Source organism: Mercenaria mercenaria, chromosome 2, assembly GCF_021730395.1.
Source record: "Mercenaria mercenaria strain notata chromosome 2, MADL_Memer_1, whole genome shotgun sequence".
NCBI lineage: Eukaryota > Metazoa > Mollusca > Bivalvia > Venerida > Veneridae > Mercenaria > Mercenaria mercenaria.
In genome coordinates, this window is record NC_069362.1 from 99,433,909 (window position 1) to 99,457,053 (window position 23,145).

Sequence of the window (23,145 nt, forward strand, 5' to 3'; positions counted from 1 at the left end):
ATGTGGCCTCTAGAGTGTTAACTAGCTTTTCCTTTGATTTGACCTGGTGACCTGGTTTCTGATCCCACCGGACCCAGATCTGAACTTGACCTATAGATTATCAAGATTAACATTCTGACCAACTTTCATTAAGATATGGTCATAAATGTGGCTTCTAGAGTGTTAACTAGCTTTTTCTTTGATTTGTCCTGGTGACCTAGTTTTTAACTATACATGACCCAGATTCAAACTGGACCTTGAGATCATCAAGATTAACATTCCGACCAAGTTTCATGAAGATATAGTAATAAATGTGGCCTCTACAGTGTAAACAAGCTTTTCCTTTGATTTGACCTGGTGACCTCCTAAGTAGTTTTTGACCCTAGTCAATAACGAACTCCTCCAAGATTTTATTAAGGGTAACATTCTGACCAAGTTTCATTAAGATTGGGCCAAAATTGTGACCTCTAGAGTACTGTTCCTTTGATTTAACCTAGTGACCTAGTATTTGACCCCAGATGACCCAATATCGAATCGTCCAGCATTTTATTGAGGGTAAAATTCTGACCAAGTTTCATTAAGATTGGGCCAAAATTGTGACCTCTAGAGTGTTAACAAGCTTTTCCTCTGATCTGACCTGGTGACCTAGTTTCTGACCCCTGATGACCCGATATCGAATTCGTCCAAGATTTTATTGAGGGTAACATTCTGACCAAGATTCATTAAGATTGGGCCAAAATTGTGACCTCTAGAGTGTTAACAAACTTTTCCTTTGATTTGACCTGGTGACCTAGTTTTTAACCCAAGATGGCCCAATATCGAACCCATCTAAGATTTTATTGAGGGTAACATTCTAACCAAGTTTCATTAAGATTAGGCCAAAATTGTGACCTCTAGAGTGTTAACAGTCAAATAATTGTTGACGACAAACGGACAGACGGACGACGGACATAGGGCGATCACAAAAGCTCACCTTGAGCACTTAGTGCTCAGGTGAGCTAAAAAGCAAACCCCCAGCAGTGATTATTTCCCCTAGCTCTACATAAATCACTTCTGGCACAAATACTGTGTGATTGTGAAAATCACCTGCCCATTGAAAAGGAATTCAAATAACATTTCTTAAATTTCAATTTTATTTTTCCATTCTATCACCAACATAAGCCTTAAATCTCTAAAAATGCAATTTCAATAACTAAAATCTAATATCAGATAATGAAAGAAACAAGAGGGCCCTGAGTTGCTCACCTTACCTTGACTGTTTGACCTTGAATATATGCAAGATGAAGAAGTTGTTTACCGGCATTTCTATTTTAAGCTCTAGTGGCCCCTGAAAGAGGCTAAATTGTGCCCCACTTGAAAAAACATTGGAGAGAATCTTACAATAATACTACAGACCAAGTTTGATGAAGATCCATCGGACGGTTCATGAGAAAAAATTGTTTAAAGATATTTTCATTTTTAACCCTAGCAGCTCCTAAAAGGGGCCAAGAACAGTGGACGATGGATGACAGATGCCGTACCATCCACCTATACTAACAGCTCACCCTGAGCAAAGTTCAGATGAGCTAAATAAAGAAATGTGTCTATTAACAAAAAAAAACGAATATGGTTTTTTGTTAGAAATTTGTATTGATATAAAAAAAAATTAATGTGTATACTGTAAAATCATCTTATTTTGTGGGCATGAAATTTCATGGTTTGGGTCAAAACGGTAACTTTGTGGGGATATGAATTCATGGATTTCAGTTTTCGGACATAAAATGAATGGGAATTTTACTTGTTCGCTGGGATTAAATTTCATGGATTGACTCAACCATGAAATCCAAGAAAATTAGTCCCCCATGAATATCAATGATTTTACAGTATGGTTTCAAAAGATTAAGTTCCACTTTTATGCAAAGGCTTGAAAGCTCACGAAAATGCTCCACTTCAAGTATGAAATAATTATCTAGCAAGCAAGATTATAGTATTAACATAAAACATTCCAGATGATATAGTTTTAAGTACAATGCTCTGTCAGACCATCCATATTTTTATTTCTAACTCCATATCTTGAAAGTTGAAATCACTAAACTATGATGATGAAAGTCCAAAACGTGATGGTGGAAGTTGAAATCACTATAGTGGAAACTTGAAACTACAATGGTGAAAGTCAAAATCAAGAAACCACGATATCATTTCACATTTTCATCATTGTGGTTTCATGTTTCATCATCATGCTTTCAACTTTAGACTTTCATCATTGTAGTTTTGACTTTCAACATCATAGTAGATGATGAAAATCAAAAGTCAAACATCTGATGGCGAAAGTCGAAACCATGATGATGAACACACAAAGAAACCATGATGGTGAAAATGTGAAATGATATTGCATTTTCATCATCATGGTTTTGTGATTTAGACTTTCACCATCATAGTTTCATGTTTTCGCAATCACGATTTCAACTTCCACCATCGTGGTTTTCGACTCTCACCATCGTAGTTTCGTGATTTCAACTTTTGGTGTATGGGGTTCAGGAGTGAAAATCTTGATACTCCTAATGGAACACTGCATTTTAGACATTTTGTTTGATATTAACAATGAAACAGAACTCTAAATTTCCACTACTAGTAATTCTTATGCAATTCTTATTTGGTTATGTTTAGATTAATCTTAAACTATATGGCAAAACAACTGAAAAAAAAAAAAGAAATAACGCTACTTCTATCTTTTATCCTTGAAGTTCTTTTGAACAGCTAAATAAAGAACTTTAAAATCAATGTGCAAATTCTACAGTGCTTGTCATGATTTGTTTATGACCTGAAAAAAACTACTGTGAACTCATTATTCTTTGTGAGGGCAAATTTTCATGAATTTTGAGGTTTGCGTCAATCATGAATCTGGGACTACTGATATACTTAGTTAAATCCTCTAACTTTATTATCCTATATGAGTTGCATCACTTAGAAACAAGGTAGCCTTTTAACCCTTAGCCTGCTAAATTTCTAAAATGGACTGTTCCATCATTCAGTTTGGGCAACACCATTTATTATTCGAAGGGGCGTTCACTGAAAATTTACTAACTGAATAGCAAACAGTGCAGACCATGATCAGCCTGCACGGATGTGCAGGCTGATCTTGGTCTGCACTGGTCGCAAAAGCTAAACCAATCACCGCCAGCAGGCTAAGGGTTAATAATTAACCTTTACCCTGCTAAATTTCTATAATGAACTTGTCCATCTTCCAATAACTGTTAAAAGGGGTGCTTACCAAAATGATAATGGCTGAATAAACTTTGTCAATGATGTAAGCACGTAAATGGAGATATCTGTTTTCTTTTTTTACAGACTGAGCATAAATACCGAGGTCTATTTCTAAAATTAATATTCATTAGGCACACAATAGGAGTGAAATGATTAAGCAATCTGAATGCTTTAAAATTGTTAAGTTGTTTAAAATGCAAAAGATCTGGTAAACCTTAAATAAGTGAAAACAATGTATACACATGTCAATAATTTAACATTTAAGACATTTACTTTTATCAACCGGATCTTTTAACAGACTTAAAAATCACCAATGAATATTATAACAAATTTTGATTCTGAAAAATCCCCTTCTTGTTCTGTTTTTTCAAAAATATCCTGTATATATTCAACTTTAAAATTTTGTAGAAAAAGAAAATTACACTGAAACATCATTAAAATAAGCAATAAATTAGTACAAGTTGAAAAATCACCCATTTGTTTTTTTTGGGTTTTTTTCAAACACATCCTGTATATTTTCAATGTTCTGCTTAAAAGTTGACAAATAGGTTTTGAACTTAATTCTAAGATATATCAATATTTGTAGAAAATGGAAGTTACACTGAAACATCATTAAAATAAGCAATATAATTTAGTACAAGTTGAAGGGATGTTACATAAACTATGCAAATATCATGCATGTTCAATAAAATTTTATTACTCTGTCAGTATTTCAATTTGTGCATCATGGTTGGTTTAGTGTTATATGCTCACTTTAAGATTTTTCAAGTGCAAAGTGCAAGTGAGGAACTGCAAATTTGATTACCAAGTGTTGAAATTTGCACTTTTTCTTATACATTATCGTTTCTTCAATTTAAGTTTTTAAGAAGTAATTTCTCTCTTTCTCCCTATTTTTAAGGCACACAAAAGTCCCCCTTTCTCTTTCTGCTGGACAAAATCTCCCTGCTCAATTTGACCAATTAGTTTCATAAGCATTTTTAACAGAAAGAGCTGAAAATTAGATATGTTTGAACAAATCATGCAAAGATACGATTCTACTAACTGTAATATCTATTACATTCAAAATATGAAATTAAAAGATTAGCCTGGCTTTCTTAAATTATTTAAAGATCAAAACTATTTGCTTTCTAAAAGTAAAACAAGTGTTGAAAAAGTAAATTATAAGTATGAAAAGGCATAACTCTGCTAAAAGTAATTCGCAGTAATGGAACATAAAGCTACATATTTTTTCATAGAGGGCTAAAATTTGTGTTTAAGGAAATGAAATTCGTCATTAATTTTCTGGTTAACCCTTAGCCTGCTGGTGGCAAGTGATTCTGCCTTGGCGACCAGTGCAGACTAAGATCAGCCTGCACATCCGTGCAGTCTGATCATGGTCTGCACTGGTCGCCATTCAGTCAGTATCTTTTTGGTAAGCACCCCTTTTAACAGTTAATGGTACTGTCCAAAGTGAAAGATGGACAAGTTCATTATAGAAATTTAGCAGGATAAGGGTTAACTAAAGCACGTACAAACAAATCGGATGCATGCAGTGATGTCTTTGTCAAAAATGATTTATTATAATAGATAATTAAATTTTAAACAAGTCATATTTTAAGAAATATGCAAATAAAAAAACATATAAAAAATCCCTATAAATTTCATTTTTCTTTGTTCTGTAACTTTTTTCTCCAAGTTAATATTTTAATTAGAACATCTTTATCATTTTATTTCATCTGTAATGCATGTTTAGTTATAAAAGAAGTTTAATAGTATTTTATTGTATTTGTTATTTAAGCATATATATAATAATATGAACACAAAAGTAACATATACAAATGGATTGGGCCACGAGTTATATCAACATCAGCAAATGGCCCGTTCCAGTAATATCTTAGAGCCTGTGGACATTGCTATTTTGAAAAAAAAAGCCAAATTTGAGCCTTTAAAACATTTTTCATTTCCTCTTAAGGTAAAAGGCTGCTGATTCAATTTTTGGACATAAAAAGTCCTATGGAATTATGTGGATCCATCTACTGGTGAGTAATTTTGGAAGTAAAGAACAAACAAATTGCTTGAATTTTATCATGCATAATGTACCAGTGAGAATCTTGTAAAATGCCTGTCTCTACATTGTGTTTCTTTATTTTTTACAAAAGAAAGATTTTGATGCACTTGCAGTGCATTTTAAAGCAAAAAAAAAATAAGGTGCAAATTTGATACAAACTGTTCTTTTTTCATCAAGCGTAGAAGAAAATTCAGTCTAATGTGAATTGAATTAAATATATATAAATTAATATGCATCATAAAAATACATAGAAGTAAATTTATATAGAATTCCATTCTGGTGAAAGACATCAAAGTAATGGTTTCAACAAATTTATTATATATGTAATAACTAGGATTCCTTCAATTTATCAAAACAATAAGTATGTATTAAGGCTAATATAAAGTAAAGAAGATTATAAAAATAACCAAGTATAATGCTTATAAAGTAATAAGTTCTTAAAATAGCTCAATGAAACTATGATAAAACAAACTTTTTCAAATTAAAATTCATTCTGCCAAAGGGTTATTATAAACAACTGACATTACACAATGTTAATTTTATTTATTACAAGAATGTCCGGTAGTACTCTCTATATCTTAATTGAAATCTGTTTTAAATATTTAAACATTCTTGCATGTACATAAAAACGATAATGAGAATAAAAGAGAAACAAATAAACTCATACCTGAGATGATATAGATCTTTTCAGTATTTCCATTTAAAAGCACTTTACTACATTGTGTATTCATAATTATATAACAATATGGAGAATTAACAACAGCCCATACCAAGTTGGTAATAATAAACTGCTATCTCTATTCTGCAATTGCTTTTTCATCTTTCACAGTAAAATTAATTTCTTCTGTTCTTTAAGTAATGTTTTCCTCACACAAATCATGCATTTGATATCATTTAATATATTTATTTTAAAGTTGGCATACAAAGTTGTTTGAATTTCTTTAATATTTTTCACAATTTCTCACAAAGAATATTATAAATATGACTTAAAAAAATAAATTTCAAAACATTTTAAAATCTTGAAAAGAAAAAACAAAACTATGTAATATATATGCCAAAATAAAATGGAACAAAAATAATGGAAAAAGATTTAACAGCACTGGATTTTTCTGACTTCAATAATTACATGCAAAATAAATATGCATATAAAACTTAAAAATATTTTTCAAAATTATATTTTTTAAAAATGAAAACTTACGAGTATTTTGGTAACCATTTTGTAATTGGTAATTTATTTTTAACAGCCTCCAAAGTGCAACACTTTTTTACGTATTGCTTCATGTTGAATCGTTCAGGGAATGAGATTTCTGTATACTCGATATCTTCATCAGTCCTTTCAATGGATGATCCCAATGACCCATGACCTCTCGACCTTTCTGATGTCCCAGCATGCCTCAATAGAGGCTCCCGTTCTCCACTCATCTCTTATCGACACTGTCATTCTGTAATCGTAAAGAAAAAAAAATAACAACTGCAATAAATTAATATTTCAAAGTAACGGCGAAATGATATTTAATCAGTATAGTAGTTATAAAGGTGTTTACCTAGGTTTCATCTCAACAACTAGTTCAAAAGTAGCCTAATCTACAAGTATACTTTCTAAATATGGAAATTTTGGGTCACTAAGTTGAAATGTTCAAGCGCTGTACCTTTTATCATTTCACACAAGTGTTGACAAACAGGGGGGATGGTTTTTATGTCAAATAAAAATAAATAGTCCCACAAAGAATATAAGAAATCTGACACATTTTCAAGACAAAATGTTGTAAATTTCTGAATTATCGGTGCTGTATATTTTGAGGAATTGGTTATTAGATTCTGCCTTTCACAACAAAGGACTCTGTGATGAATTGTACCCAGAGAATAAACAATGTTTCCGATGGGCTTATGATTTACATGACTGTATATATCAAAATATATCTCACAAGTTGATATCTTTACTGCAGTACTATGGTTGAAGGTCTTGCAAGGAAAAAATAGCGAATTCTATATATAAGCAACTCGTTCAAGTGGCAATATTTTCTTCATGTATAAAAGATTATACAACTTTGATAAGCACCTTTAAAGAGAGCAAAGCCGGACTTAATAATTTCCCTTTATAACACATTTTTTTCCATGTGTACTTTTATTTTTTCGAGTGCTAGTTTTTTTTGTCTTACAGAAAATTTTCAATCATTGACGTGATAATTATAAAAATATTGGAGCTATTAAGTATATGCAAACAAGAAACTAACCCTTTATTGCAATTATTTCTGCTATATTGCACGCAAGGTCTTATAACACTCGATATTTTTGTAGCATTACTGCATTATATAATCATAAGTCACACACCACCAATACAAATTTTTTAGCTAATTTCACAAGTCACCCTCACTTTTCTTTTGATTTCAATTTTATATCTTTAATGTTAAAAAAAAATTGAAGATACTTGAAAATGGTTCAGATATGAACGTTACAGACCCATTGTTTCAGAAAATATAAAGTGAAGGTACTTGAAAAGGGTTGATGTGTGAATAACAAGCCTTGCTAAAAGTTTTTCATTTTATATTGAGTAAACGATAATCAGCTATTTATTTATTGTAGATTTTGAGGTTGGTTCCTGCCTCTGTCATGCTGATTCCATCATGTGACATCACAGTCCTGAAGAAGACTCCGAGATGGAGTCGAAACCTTTCTCGACAAGAAATTAAATTTAATTTCCTCAGAAAGGTAACTTATAATCTACTTCTGAATCAGCTATTAAATTTTACTCTTTCATCTGTACCAGTGTCTTGTGAATCACGATATTATACAGGGTTGTAGGACATTTTGCCCTCCAGGACATTTGCACCCCCAATGAAAGAAAGTACCAGTATTCAAGAATGTTATAATGAGAGAATTACCAGAAAGATACAAGAACATTTCTTGTAAGTAATATATATATAGTTACACATTAAAAATTTGGAGTAATAAAGCTTGAATCTAACTGTATTTCATCACCATACTTTTAGCATATTAATTAAAATAATATTGATTTAGATTCTATTGCACTGCTCAATAAATTTCTTTGTTTGAAAATTAAGTTATTCCACTGTTAAAAGCTGATTTTGGTTATGTGATGTATTTGTTCAAAATTTTACATTTGACCTTTACACTTATTACTAATGCAAGTTTTACCTCCTGTACACAGCTTTTAAAAGACTTTCATATTAAAGGGAGGCAATCAAAAAACATTTCTAGAAATAATCTAACTCTATGTAAAGGACAATTTTTTTCCCTAAATAAGTAAGTAATACAATACAATATCATACAACAAGAGCTGTCCATAAGACAGCCAAGCTCGACTATTTGAAATATTGTCCCAGAAGCAGGAAAATATTACCCAAAAAGGTTAAATATCAAAAGAATTTTAAGTTCAAAACGAGGCATAATTTGACCAAAATGCATATCAGTTATGCTACTTGCTGCTATCAACTAGTTTTATAACCCCGAAGGCACATGTGAAGTTTCAATTCAATATCTGCATTAGTTTTGGAGATAGAAACTCGCATGTAGTCCAAAAGGGGGCATAATTTGCCCAACCATAAGGTTGGTTATTGATCTAGAAAAAAAAAAGTTTCAAATCTATATGCCTTTTTGAAATTGCTGTATGTACTTGCACGCAAAACTTTAACCAGGATTTTCTAAGTCCAAAAAGGGGAATAATTTGCTCAAAATACATGTAAGAGTTATGGGACTTGATCCAGTGAGGTTAGTAATTGATCTAGAAAAAGAAAAAATAAGTTTCAAATCTATATGCTTTTTAGTAACAGCTGAATGTACTTGCACGCAAAACTTTAACCAGAATTTGCTAAGTCCAAAAGGGGGCATAATTTGGCCAAAATGAAGGTCAGAGTTATGGGACTTGCTGCTATCAACTAGTTTTATAACCCCGAAGACACATGTGAAGTTTCAAATCAATATCTGCATTTAGTTTTGGAGATAGTAACTTGCATGTAAAACTTTAACCAAAATTTTCTAAGTCTAAAAGGGGGCATAACTTGCTCAAAATACATGTCAGAGTTATGGGACTTGACCCAGTTAGGTTGGTAATTAATCTAGAAAAAGAAAAAATAAGTTTCAAATCTATATGCCTTTTAGAAATAGCTGTATGTACTTGCACGCAAAACTTTAACCAGAATTTTCTAAGTCCAAAAGGGGGCATAATTTGGCCAAAATGAAGGTCAGAGTTATGGGACTTGCTGCTATCAACTAGTTTTATAACCCCGAAGACACATGTGAAGTTTCAAATCAATATCTGCATTAGTTTTGGAGATAGTAACTTTGCATGTAAAACTTTAACCAAAATTTTCTAAGTCCAAAAGGGGGCATAACTTGCTCAAAATACATGTCAGAGTTATGGGACTTGACCCAGTGAGGTTGGTAATTAATCTAGAAAAAGAAAAAATAAGTTTCAAATCTATATGCCTTTTAGAAATAGCTGTATGTACTTGCACGCAAAACTTTAACCAGAATTTTCTAAGTCCAAAAGGGGGCATAATTTGGCCAAAATGAAGGTCAGAGTTATGGGACTTGTTGCTATCAACTAGTTTTATAACCCCGAAGACACATGCGAAGTTTCAAATCAATATCTGCATTAGTTTTGGAGATAGTAACTTGCATGTAAAACTTTAACCAAAATTTTCTAAGTCCAAAAGGGGGCATAATTTGCTCAAAATACATGTCAGAGTTATGGGACTTGACCCAGAGAGGTTGGTAATTGACCTAAAAAAAAAAAAATAAGTTTCAAAGCTATATGCCTTTTAGAAATAGCTGTATGTACTTGCACGCAAAACTTTAACCAGAATTTTCTAAGTCCAAAAGGGGGCATAATTTGGCCAAAATGAAGGTCAGAGTTATGGGACTTGCTGCTATCAACTAGTTTTATAACCCCGAAGACACATGTGAAGTTTCAAATCAATATCTGCATTAGTTTTGGAGATAGTAACTTTGCATGTAAAACTTTAACCAAAATTTTCTAAGTCCAAAAGGGGGCATAACTTGCTCAAAATACATGTCAGAGTTATGGGACTTGACCCAGTGAGGTTGGTAATTAATCTAGAAAAAGAAAAAATAAGTTTCAAATCTATATGCCTTTTAGAAATAGCTGTATGTACTTGCACGCAAAACTTTAACCAGAATTTTCTAAGTCCAAAAGGGGGCATAATTTGGCCAAAATGAAGGTCAGAGTTATGGGACTTGTTGCTATCAACTAGTTTTATAACCCCGAAGACACATGCAAAGTTTCAAATCAATATCTGCATTAGTTTTGGAGATAGTAACTTGCATGTAAAACTTTAACCAAAATTTTCTAAGTCCAAAAGGGGGCATAACTTGCTCAAAATACATGTCAGAGTTATGGGACTTGACCCAGTGAGGTTGGTAATTAATCTAGAAAAAGAAAAAATAAGTTTCAAATCTATATGCCTTTTAGAAATAGCTGTATGTACTTGCACGCAAAACTTTAACCAGAATTTTCTAAGTCCAAAAGGGGGCATAATTTGGCCAAAATGAAGGTCAGAGTTATGGGACTTGTTGCTATCAACTATTTTTATAACCCCGAAGACACATGCGAAGTTTCAAATCAATATCTGCATTAGTTTTGGAGATAGTAACTTGCATGTAAAACTTTAACCAAAATTTTCTAAGTCCAAAAGGGGGCATAATTTGCTCAAAATACATGTCAGAGTTATGGGACTTGACCCAGAGAGGTTGGTACTTGACCTAGAAAAAGAAAAAATAAGTTTCAAAGCTATATGCCTTTAATTGATAGCTGTATGTACTTGCATGCAAAAACTTAACCAAGGTGTGACGCCGACGCCGACGCCGACGCCAGGGTGAGTAGAATAGCTAGACTATTCTTCGAATAGTGGAGCTAAAAAGTGAGATATGTCATAAAATGTTGCTTAAATCAGATTTAAACTTGTGACCTTTATCTTGAGGCCAGTCCCTTTAAAATGAAAATTGCTGCATACAACGCAACATGGATATAATATGCAACTAGTATCAATACAATGTTTGAGATGTATTTCATTTAATTATGAAAATTCATTAATCATATTTTCTGATGCATGTATTGCAAATAAATCAAATTTCACATCAAATTATCAAGACAATTGCTACAATCAATTCTATGTTCATCACATGTATATTATAATCATCTGAAAGTAATTTTAAACAGAAAATGTCTAGAATCTTTCAAAACAGAAAAATAAAATGAGACCTATTTAGCACATATCCTACTTAAAACAAGCAATAAAATTTTTCATCCTGAATCCTTTCTGCATTAATTGTGTTCGAACACCTTAAGTCTAGGCAATAAAAATTTCAAACAAAGATATTGATAATGTTATAATACATTTAAACAAAGGCAATGAACCTCTCAGTGTTTCAATTGTCTTGCACAGATAAACAAAAGTCATTTTCTTTGATGTAAGCCATTTAAGGAAGGATGCCCCATGTCAAACACTTTAAATAATACATGAAATGTAATAAAACGATATTAAAATTTTTCGTACAATCATTCAGGAATCTAAATAAAAGTAGACATTGTGTAAGAATTCGAACCTTGACCTGAAATATACGACTATTTTTAAGTGAGATGGAACATAATATAGTCTACTGCATTTTAATAACTTTAGCTGACTTAAATTTACTTTCCCTGCAATACAGTAGATTGCCAGTCATAAAGAAATATAGGAAGAACTTTTACTTTTCATGTACAGAAATACTGCAATACAAAATGAAACTGCTGAATTTATATGGAAAATAAAATGTCAAAGTCAAAACAGACAATGACGAAAAAGAACTTTAGTCAACATTTGTATTAAGAGATCACACACAAACTGTGGTCGGTCACTCAATATGATGGTCTCTCATTGCCTTCGAGAAAATCCAGTAGTATCTAGAATATTTCTGATATACCAGTATGATGTATGCCTCATATTACATGTCATATACAAAATATCATATAAGTACTATAACTACTGTCTAACGTAATTCATCATTATTAACATATATCCTCGCTGGTTAGATGGGTTAAACTTTGAAAAAACTGAAAAAACACAATGGAAAGTTTCGTATGAAACAGACACTTTTGCAGATATTTTCTCCTGCCGGAACTGGTTTAATGCGGTCACTGGTCCAGTAATAAAAGAAAAGTATTCTAATGGGAAGTATAAATAAAGTTAGGACATTCTGGCAAGAATTTAAGCAGTTGTTCAATGAAAAAGTGACTAAGATACAGATGAGCACATGCACCATGTTGACTATAGTCAAAAGCTTTTTAAGCATGCTATTACCACATAGTGACTGTGCATTATTGTATAATTTATAAGGATGGTTAACTGGTCATTTAGGACTTACTGTTGTATATAGATATCATTAATTTTACCATTCAACAAAAAAATGCTGCTGACTAAAATGTCAAAGTGACTTAGTCAGACAATCTGACCACTTATAATACAAGTTTGTGTATCCAAAAGCATGTTATGAAGTGGTCAGCTGCAATGATCACATCATCATTATTTTTCATCCATAAATTCATGAGCAGATTTTGTCTTCTTTTTTTTTGGAATTGGCACATAAATATCAGTCTGTAAAGTAATTTCTGCAACAATATTGATAGAATGACTGTTTTCTTTTATTGCAAAAGCTTTAATTCAAATAACTACATGCAACATAAGGACCTTTCTGCTAACAGATAATAATATTATCATTATTATTATACCAGATTTATATAGCGCCCTTTTCATGATAAACAAGTTCAAAGGCGCTTTACATATAGCAATCGCAGCCACAAAGGGTGCGGAATTCATCCTCTGCTAGTACAGACACAGAGCAGAGGGACAGCGTGAGATAAAGCCCCCAGAACAGATAGAGAGAAATCCTTTTTAGATACAGACTTGTCCGGCTAACTTAGCCTAGCTCTTTGCGAATAGACAGTCTGGTTCTTTAACGTGCCCCGTGTATAGCTCCGATACACGTGAAGCTGTCTTTCCTGGGAAGAACCAGTAAAGGCCTCTAAGTTAGGTGGGAAACACTCAAGAGCATCTCAGAAATTTCCAGTGTCTGGAGCAGGATTTGAACCCCGGACCTCTGGAATGACATCAAGTGTGTTACCACTAGACCACCGGCCCTGTGACCTATAATCAGCTGACCATCAATCTGGGTAGTTGTATTTTCATTTTCAGTGCAATCTGACTACAGTTCTCGGTCTTCCTAAAATAAGATCCAAGGTGCATATAATTGGAGATGATATTAATTAGATTGATTTTCAGTTTTCTTCAGTCTAGATTACCTGCCCATATCCTACAGTTTTCAGTTTTCAAAAAAATACATTCCATGCACCAGTCTCTTTCAGGCTGTACAATAAAATGTCCTGGGTCATTGGCTAGCCTGTGAGGTCGACAATGTTTGATATACTCATACTGTAATAGCCTTACATAATACATGAAGATAAAACTTTATATAATACATATTTCTGTATCATACCACAATTAACTCCCTAGTTCTCATAGGTTTAACTATTAAAAGTATGTAAACAATGCATGGTACAAATTTCATTCAAATTTTACTGATAAATAATTATTATGTCTATAACATTTAACTGAGTAGTGCAGATTTAACTCAGACTTTGATGAAAACAATAACAATTAACTCCAATTATAGCAACAAAAAACTCAATCTGTAAAACATAAATGGTCCTAATGGCTTTTATTATGAATATTGTATGAATGTTTTGTACAACGAGGTACCTGTATACGTGTACAAGTTGAAAAAACTATGTTCTGTTCTGTTCTATATTATGTTGCTGGTACATTTTTGTTTTAGACACAAAATATATCAATATCTTGATATTTCCTTTTTTGGTAATTGTATCTCAAATCGGGTTCAACTTAGGATGAACAATTAACAAATTAGTAGAAAGTATTACTGAATCCATTCTTTTTTATTATCTCCCTTTATTGTTCTGAAAATGTAAGTTCATGCTTTCCTTACCATGTAATTATACATATTCTGTATTAAATTTGACTTGATAAATCATACTGAATCCATTCTAAAAGTTTTTATTATCTCCCTTTATTGTTCTAAAAATGTAAGTTCATATTTTCCTAATAACCATGTAATTATGCATATTCTGTACTCGACTTGATGACTTATCAGTTTTAACATAATATTAAAAGCACTTACTTTAAATTAATCAGATTTATCATTTATTTCTGTTAATTACAGTCACTTTAATTTCAGGTTGACATTATAATTTACCTTGTCCAATATTATGTCCTTCAGTCTATAATCAGCAGTTATCCTTAGAACAGAAATGTTTCTTTACAGTTTCCTTTACACTACAAATAAAACACTAAAAGTTAAGAGAGTACTTTAAATTGACCAACTCGTTTCTGAAATGTATGTGACAATCAAATTTTCAAAACTTTTTCTCTTTTTTCTCCCCTCCTAACTAAACTGATACATATCACATTTTCAGTCTACAATATGTCTACAAATGATAAAATGCCTGTAAATTACAGGACCTTTAGAATGTTTCAAAAAGGAGATTGAAACAGCTGTTTCTTCTATACAAAACTTGCTGATGAAGCTGACACATAAATAATGCAAATCATTAACTTTTGTGTACATTTTATGCTGCCTTAAGAAGAAAAATATGTATCAACATTTGTGCTAAAAGCGTACACATATTCTTGGTACATTTTTATAGTCAACAGCTTGAATTTCTCATTGGTTACTGCAACCAAGTGGAAAAAGTTGTTTTTGTGAATGAGGGGACTTCTTTTGAAAGATATTCAATTTCCAGATATACCTAAGTTCAGTATAACAGGACTGTGCTATAGTGTGTTGGTTCCTATTTTTTACCAAATCAGGGGGAAAAACTCTGTCCAATACCAGTAGTGATCTATATCTGTATAATGTTCATGAAGATCCATCAATGGGTTACTTTATTTTGTGGGAATTTATGAATTTTAGGGCAGTTAAGGGGCAATAACTCTGCAGAAAATGAAGAGATCCTGTTGAAAGATGTGCATGCAACAGCCTATAGTGATCTATATTTGTGCTGAATTTCATGAAGATCCATAAACTAAGTAAAGGTCGTGTGCTAATTAATAATTTCTGAAGTATAAGTATAGTCTCTTTTTTTACCAAATCAAGCTTTTATTGGGACAAGGGGGGATATTATATATTATGCAAGCAAAGGTCAAATGCTAATCAATAATTATTTGAGGTTTGGTGATTCTAGCTTAAATACTTTCTGAATTATAAGCATTTTTAATTTCAGACAGACTGATCCACAATCAGAAATCAACTCAACTAGCCATATAATTTAGACCTGCCTTACATGTACCTTTTCAAGCTTGAAAATTGCAAAATAAGTCAATTCAGTAAAAAAAAAAACTATCAGCTAGCTAGCTATTATCAACATTGGGCTCAACAGTTTGGTTTTCAAAAACCCCTCCCCCAAATTCCACCCCAACATCCCCTGCCACTCTCAAACAATGATACTGTGCCATCATGGTCTATGACAATAGATTGGAAATAGATAATAATGTAAGGCGTAAAAAAAATTGTTTGTTTCCGGTATCCCAACCTACTCTAAATTTTTGGCCTGACCCTAAATGTTTTTATGGCCTTGGAGAATTTTTTTTTCAACTTTTAAACAAAAAGTTGCAAAACTTCACTTTTTATGCTTTAAACAGGGTCAATGATGTTAGAAATCAACTTGGCATAATCCCCTTATTTGTATTCATTTTTTGACATAAAATTAATTTCTGAAAAGTCTCACTTATTAATAAAAAAAAATTCCATTTTCCGACCTACCTACCCTAATTTTTTTTAATCATGTTACCGGAAACAAAGATTTTTTTTTAGGCCTAATGTACAAAACACTCATTATATAATATTTTTAATTTTGAGAGTAACTGTTATTGACCAGTAAAAATGACATTTAACTGCCATTCATGAAGATTTCACCACAAGAAGGTGTTAAGTTGAAAAAAATAAAGTGAAAAATAAAAAAGTTTCATTTAGTATTTAGAATTTCTTCTTTGTAACAAAGCACTTTCTCTGCAGTTCTAATGGCCCACCCCTGTGTACCCAACATGCAGGCCCATTTTGAAGTGATAATGCCTACTTTCAGTACATAACCTCATTGAAATATGATAAAAAAATAAATTTTGACATATGAATACATTGAAGATGCTTCTGTACCACATTGACCTATGACACTGAACTGCAAATACACCAACATTTAAACAAGGAAACCCTTTGAAAAACATATTCAAAATTTTGAAATGATTTAAATACCTCACATACATGGAAAATATTCAATTTCAGATAATGAGCATTATCATCTCTAACAATCATTATGACCCTTCATCAACTGCCCCCCTTCTGAGTAAAACTTCATCTTGTAATCAAGAAACTGCTTACTGAAAAATGTGCCACAGGGACTTGAATACATAAACAATTTACCCCCTGGTAACCCTTTAATTTGATAATGAAAATATTTCATCTATATTTACAAATACAATTGTTGATAAACATGGCTATGTCTTCCCTGTTGGTCGAGCATAGATACATTGGGTTTTGAAATATTCATCTTTAAGGGGTGTTTAATGAATCTTAATCATTATTAAAGGGTTGGACTATTATTTCAAAACATTATTTATTTACTTAGGCCTAAAAAAATGTTTGTTTCCTGAATCCTGACCTACCCTAAAAATTTGCCGCGACCCTTATTTTTATGGCGTTGGAAAAATAATTCAATATTTTCGCTACTTTTATAATTTTTGTTTGTGTTGCTCTTTCTTCTTTGTTAAAAAAAAAAAAAAAAAAATGTCCTACCTACTTACCCTATTTTTGAGGGCATGTTACCAGAAACAAACAATTTTTTTAGGCCTTACTAAACTATGTAAAGAATGTATTTATCACGAAAAGGGTTCTATATAAATCTGGTATAATATAATAAAACAATATAATATTGTTTGTAAACAAAATAATATTATATTATAGTTAATTTTGGTCTCTCATGCAGGCACAAGGGCCACAATTTAAGCAAGATCAACAGTAAGGGGAAAAGTAACTGTTGTCTCCCTTGCTATACACATATTTATGTCAGATTAGTATCTTTGTTAATGACTTGTAATGGGGAGTCTTACTGTATTAAAAAATATTTTCTGAGAAGACACCATATCTTACATACCCTGTTCAACTATGAAAATCATATCATAAAAGAAAGCTATTTAAGTAATTAAAACAAAATTTAAGGAAAAACTTTCCAAGTTTCAAAAAATTTCATTCAGTTTCTGCTCCTTCAACCCTAGTTTTCATGGATTACCAGAACTGCTTGAAATCATAAGAGAGGTAGAAATGACTAAAGATGCAATAAATATGTAACAGATTTGTAATAGATATGTAATAAGATATATAATAAGATATGTAATTGATAATTTTTATAATATTATGTAAAAGATATTATTAAATGATCAAAGACTAAAATTGGCACATCTGTAGGTCAATCTGAAATTAGTCGTGTGTTGTGCTCTGGTAGCATAATGCATTGAAGAAGTCTCTAGTAGTACTGTCTTTTACTAAACTATTAAAAAGTATTCAAAACATAAATGTCTTACATATAATTAACAATATACCTACCAACACTGAAATAATGACTAGAACTTAGAGTCTCTGCTCCACTGTCACCATCAACTGTCAGCTCATGATTACCTCCCCTGAAAGACAATTTTTTTATTTTTGAGTTTCTCCCATTGAACAGTACAGAAGTATAGTGTTTGTTTATTGTGTTACCCCTACTGAAAGAACTAGGTGTGTCTGACTTATGGGACACCTACAGAGACTGAACAGCATAACTTCCAGATGCCAAGCATCAGGCAGGTATATACAATTGGTAATCATTACTTAACTAGCTAGCTGCTCACCAACTGATCTCTCTTCAGTAACAGCCCAACTCTCACAGGGCTTGAACATTTAGCCTACCAGTTATGGAGCAGGCACCTTAACCATTAGGCCACCATAACTCAGTATAAGTACCAGTAGTATACGTCATTACTATGCTACTGAACTCAGCCAAAAGCTTCAGTGAACTTAATTGAGCCGTGCCATGAGAAAACCAACATAGTGGGTTTGCGATCAGCATGGATCCAGACCAGCCTGCGCATCCACGCAGTCTGGTCAGGATCCATGCTGTTCACTTTCAAAGCCTATTGGAATTAGAGAAACTGTTAGCAAACAGAATGGATCCTGACCAGACTGCGTGGGTGCGCAGGCTGGTCTGGATCCATGCAGGTCGCAAAGCCACTGTGTTGGTTTTCTCATGGCACGGCTCATATCTATTTATAACAAAGCATGCAATCAAATTCCAACAACTTTCTTGTATTATTTGCAAATCTTTTAGATAGGCTTAACTCTTTTCAACACATTTTTCAGTTAGGTAATGGTGGTCATTAACTGGTCCTGTCAAGCATTCCTGGATTCCACCACTGTATGTAATAGTTATAGTATGTGTGAGAGTGTGTTACCAGGATATATCAGAGCTAGGGGTACATCAAGGGTATTTTTTTCTGCACATATCGTCGAGGCCGGTAGGCCGAGACAGATATGTGAAGAGAAAAATAACGAGATGTACCCCTAGCTCTGATATATCCTGGTAACACACGAGCACTACATATTATAACTGTTTTATCGCATAGTTTATCATTAAAATTTATATATTATTTTCATTTAAATTTGTTTATTATTATTTTTACTATTTTGATTCCCTTTCTGCGCCTCGCTGACTGAAACACTAAAACTTCTGTTTTAGAAAATGTGTTCCCCAGATAAAAGTACCCAACAAATTTCTGCATTGGTTTTAAATCTTTGCATTTCATTGGCCAGACATATTGTAAAACTTGTTGTTTTGTTTGTAAAAAAAATCAAAGAAAAAGAAACATTTGAGAAATCTCAGAATTTCATATATTTCATGTATTTCTGAATTTGGCAATAACTATCAAGTTTTTGAAATATTCTAGTTTATTTATTCTTTTACTTTATAAATGTAGGTGTTTGTGACAATTCTTTCTCTGTGAATTGTAAATTGGAGCTAAAATCATCTTTTCTTTGAAAGGAAAAAATTATACTCCCTTGATAGGACCTCAGTAGAGAAAAAGTGTTCCGATATATATCGGAACAGTTTTACTGTGCTGATATATATCGGAACACTTTTTTCTTATGCAACTCTATAGAGATTTCCGTGTTGATATATATCGCAACAGTTTTGTAAGATATCAGCACAGTTTTGTAGTAATAATGTGTGTTACTATGTATAACATGCTGCAAAGATCAAAGGAAAATTGCCGCACTATGCGATAATAATTTTAAGTTGTTCTCCATTAGTAACTGACGACTTTCTCAAATCATTCATAGGTGGAGGAAAAATGGTTTCAGACATACTGTCTTCTGTTAAAACACAACAAGAACTTCTGCTTTGCTCAGGAATCAGACTGACATAACCTCAGTTCTATCTATACTCTAGTGTTGTGATTTACCCCTGAGCTGTCAAGGACTTCTAATATTTGAACATCTGGTGACATCATATACAAGACCAATTTTAAGTTCAAAGCCAACTTTCTGCAGAAAGGAGCAATCAAGTCCCTATATTCTGTAGCAATGGCCCAATCCCAGGATTTTGCAGTTTTCTTCACCAAAATTAATAATATCTACATTTCTGCTATGTATTGTTTTCAGGGATATACTCATTAGACATTCTTTACTGTTGCTTAATTGGCATTACGTATGCCATAATCATGTAATAAGTATGTTTCAATATTGGAATTCACTGAAAATGGCTTGACCAACCTCAGAATTGTCACTTAGACTTGACGAAATGCTTTTATTTCTTCTGTAAAAAGATACAGGCTGAAGAAAAGCTGTGTGAATATTGCTATAAATAGATTAAACAAGAGGGCCATGATAGCCCTAGATTGCTCACCAGAATTATGCTGCTAACTATCAACAGTTTTGGTAGATAGTTATGCAAAGAAGCAAGGAACATGTTTATGAAATTATACTGAATTAGTGCCAGTGTTTTACGACAAGAATATTTTAAAAGTTTGTACTGAATAGATATGGGCAGGTAAGCAGGGAGGGGGGAGGTTTGGTAAGAAGTTTGGGGAATGGTGTGATTTGACAATAAGATTTTCCACTACATACATATACAGTAGGGAAAAGTGACCACACACCCCATCAGCCCTTTTTTGATGAAACAGAATAATTTGTACAATCTTCCCAATAGGTAACCCAAAAACAACTGTGTAAAATTATTTTAAAATTGGGCCTTCTGTTTCTGACAAGAACATGTTAAAGTTTCCAATATATACATTATGGAAAAAATGACAACTCCCCCTGGTGGCAATATTTTAATTCAAATCAAAATAATCTGAACAATCTTGGTAGAAGGTCACACACGGACAATTTGTGTGAAATTATTTTAAAATCGGCCAGCAGTTTCATACAAGAAGATTTTTAAGTTTTGACTATATACGTATAATGGTGTACCATTTGGGTCGAAAGTCGAGATCTGCTTTGTGTGCGCGCAAATTTCAAAATATACGTGCACGTATAAAAATATGCATGCAAGCATACACACATGTATATTCGTCTTCCAACATATTTTTATATGTGAATGCTATATATGTAGGTGCATGCATATATGGACATGCACGTGCATATATATGTGCATTGTAATTAAGCATGCATGTATAAATTTACATGTGCACGTCCATGTATGCTTGCACCTACATTTTTATAAAAATATGTACATGGATGTATATATCTATGCATGCAAGCACATTCTAGCAACACTTAAATATACATGTACACCTATATATTTACAAGTGTGTGTGAAAATGTACAGAGGATATTTGTTTGTTTTAAGTGAATATGGAATATATCTCACTGAGAGCGTAGCGCGAGTGAAAATGTGAAAATTTTCTTACTTCGAGGTGAGATAATTCCATATTTACGAAAAACAAACAAATTTTCTTTTTATTTTATGCTTAATTACGTTGAGATGTGCAATTTGCAACAAATTTTAACAGGCGCGGGAAACAGGCGCGCATAAACAGACATGATGTCAGACGTGTTGTGACGTTAGAAAGACGCACACAACATAAAGTTCCATTTTATTTTATTTTTTGCTGTGTAATATTATGAAATTCTCATTAAGTAAAATAATTTGAATCAAGAAACATACTATAATGAACAAATTTTAAGTGCGACTACAATTTTCATCCTGTTTTAAGCAAATAATTTAAAATTCATACACAATGTACAAGTAGATCGGAGCTATATCTCTCACAGTGTGAAAATATAGATTTCGTATTTTCACAACTAACTTGTGAGTGATGAGATATAAAAATATTTAACTGATAGAATACAGTATTTCATTCGTTAGCATAAAATAATATGTGGATTTATAATTTTAGGCGTTCAGGTGTAATACTGGGTGCTCATATATATATGCGTGCACCTATATTTTTACAAGTGTATGCGTAAATATATACGTGGACGTATAAATTTACACATGCATGCATAAGTCTTGGTGCTTGTAGATATAAGCGTGTGTATAGGTATGCATGCACACATAAATTTATGCATGCACGCATAATTATAGGTACACGTATATATATGCATGCATGCATATATGGACGTGCATGCATAAATTTATGCGCACATGCGTAATTTTGGGTGCACGTATATATACATGCGCACATATATATAAGCGTGCATCTATATATTCACGCGTGCACATATAAAAATATACAGGTAGACGTATATATTTACGCATGCACACACAGTTTTATACATGCACATATATTTTAAAATTAGGTGCATGCAAAACAGACTTTCGACCCAAATGGTACACCATACATATAGGGGAAAGTGACCACGTCCTCTGGTGTTTTTGTTTTTTGACAAATAAGAATAATTTACAAGGACCATTAAATTTTGTGCAAAATCGTTTTGAAATTGGGCCAGCAGAAAAGTGACCATGTTTTTTGATGAATCAAAATAATTTGAACAATCTTGGTAGAAGGTTACATATTTAGGACCTGAATTATGTGGTAGAGGGTTACATAAGGACCTGAATTATGTGAAATTATTTCAAAATCAGACCTGCGGTTTAGGAGATGTTGTTTGATGATTATTCTATTTTTAGCTCTGGTGGCCCTTATGTGCAACAAAGTAGAACCATTTGAACAACTTTTGTAGACCACCCAAGCAACATTCAGGCAAAGTTTCATTAAAATCCATTTAGTGGTTTTGGAGAAGATGTTGTTTAAAGAACTTGCTGATAACTGACGGATGCATGCAGGCACGCCATGATGTATGACAGACACTGTGTGATCACTGTAAATAGCTCACCATGAGCACTTCATTCTCAGGTGAGCTGAAAAGGCAATAGCCAGTGCGTTTTCAATTACTTCAACTGGACATAAATGCTTCAACAAATTATGATAATCTTCAATAAATGATAAGATAAAAAAAGTTAATAAGTGTGACTATATTTATTGTGATAATGTAACAAGTTTTCATAGTGGGATAATATCAAGTAGTTTATAAAATAAGCTATCCTTCACCTTTACAACTCCATGAGAAAATGCTTTCAGTTTAATAGATATATACATCTATTCATGGGTAAATTTAGGCCAAATCCTTGCATTAAATGAACAAGGGGTTTGGCATACGTCATGATTATCTTGGCATACTGCACAGACAAAAACAATTTTATCATGCCCTTGTATTTGACCTATTACACATATATTTATGGTTATCGAGAGTGCTGG

At 32.5% G+C, this 23,145-nt stretch overlaps 1 protein-coding gene across 3 annotated transcripts in view; it reads right to left on the bottom strand.

Annotated features, from left to right (window-relative positions):
* Positions 1-23,145, bottom strand: part of LOC123564696 (sodium-independent sulfate anion transporter-like) — a 60,308-nt gene that overhangs the window by 35,235 nt on the left and 1,928 nt on the right. For 2 of the 3 annotated variants that reach the window (XM_045358444.2, XM_045358442.2), the window contains exons 2-3: positions 17,954-18,030; positions 6,468-6,711 (exon numbers count right to left, since the gene is read on the bottom strand). In XM_045358444.2, the coding sequence (XP_045214379.2) occupies positions 6,468-6,691 (224 nt within the window). In that variant the 5' untranslated portion in view covers positions 6,692-6,711; positions 17,954-18,030. Of the gene's footprint in view, positions 1-6,467; positions 6,712-14,479; positions 14,755-17,953; positions 18,031-23,145 lie in introns of those variants that run through there. The other variant, XM_045358443.2, reaches the window with a different exon arrangement.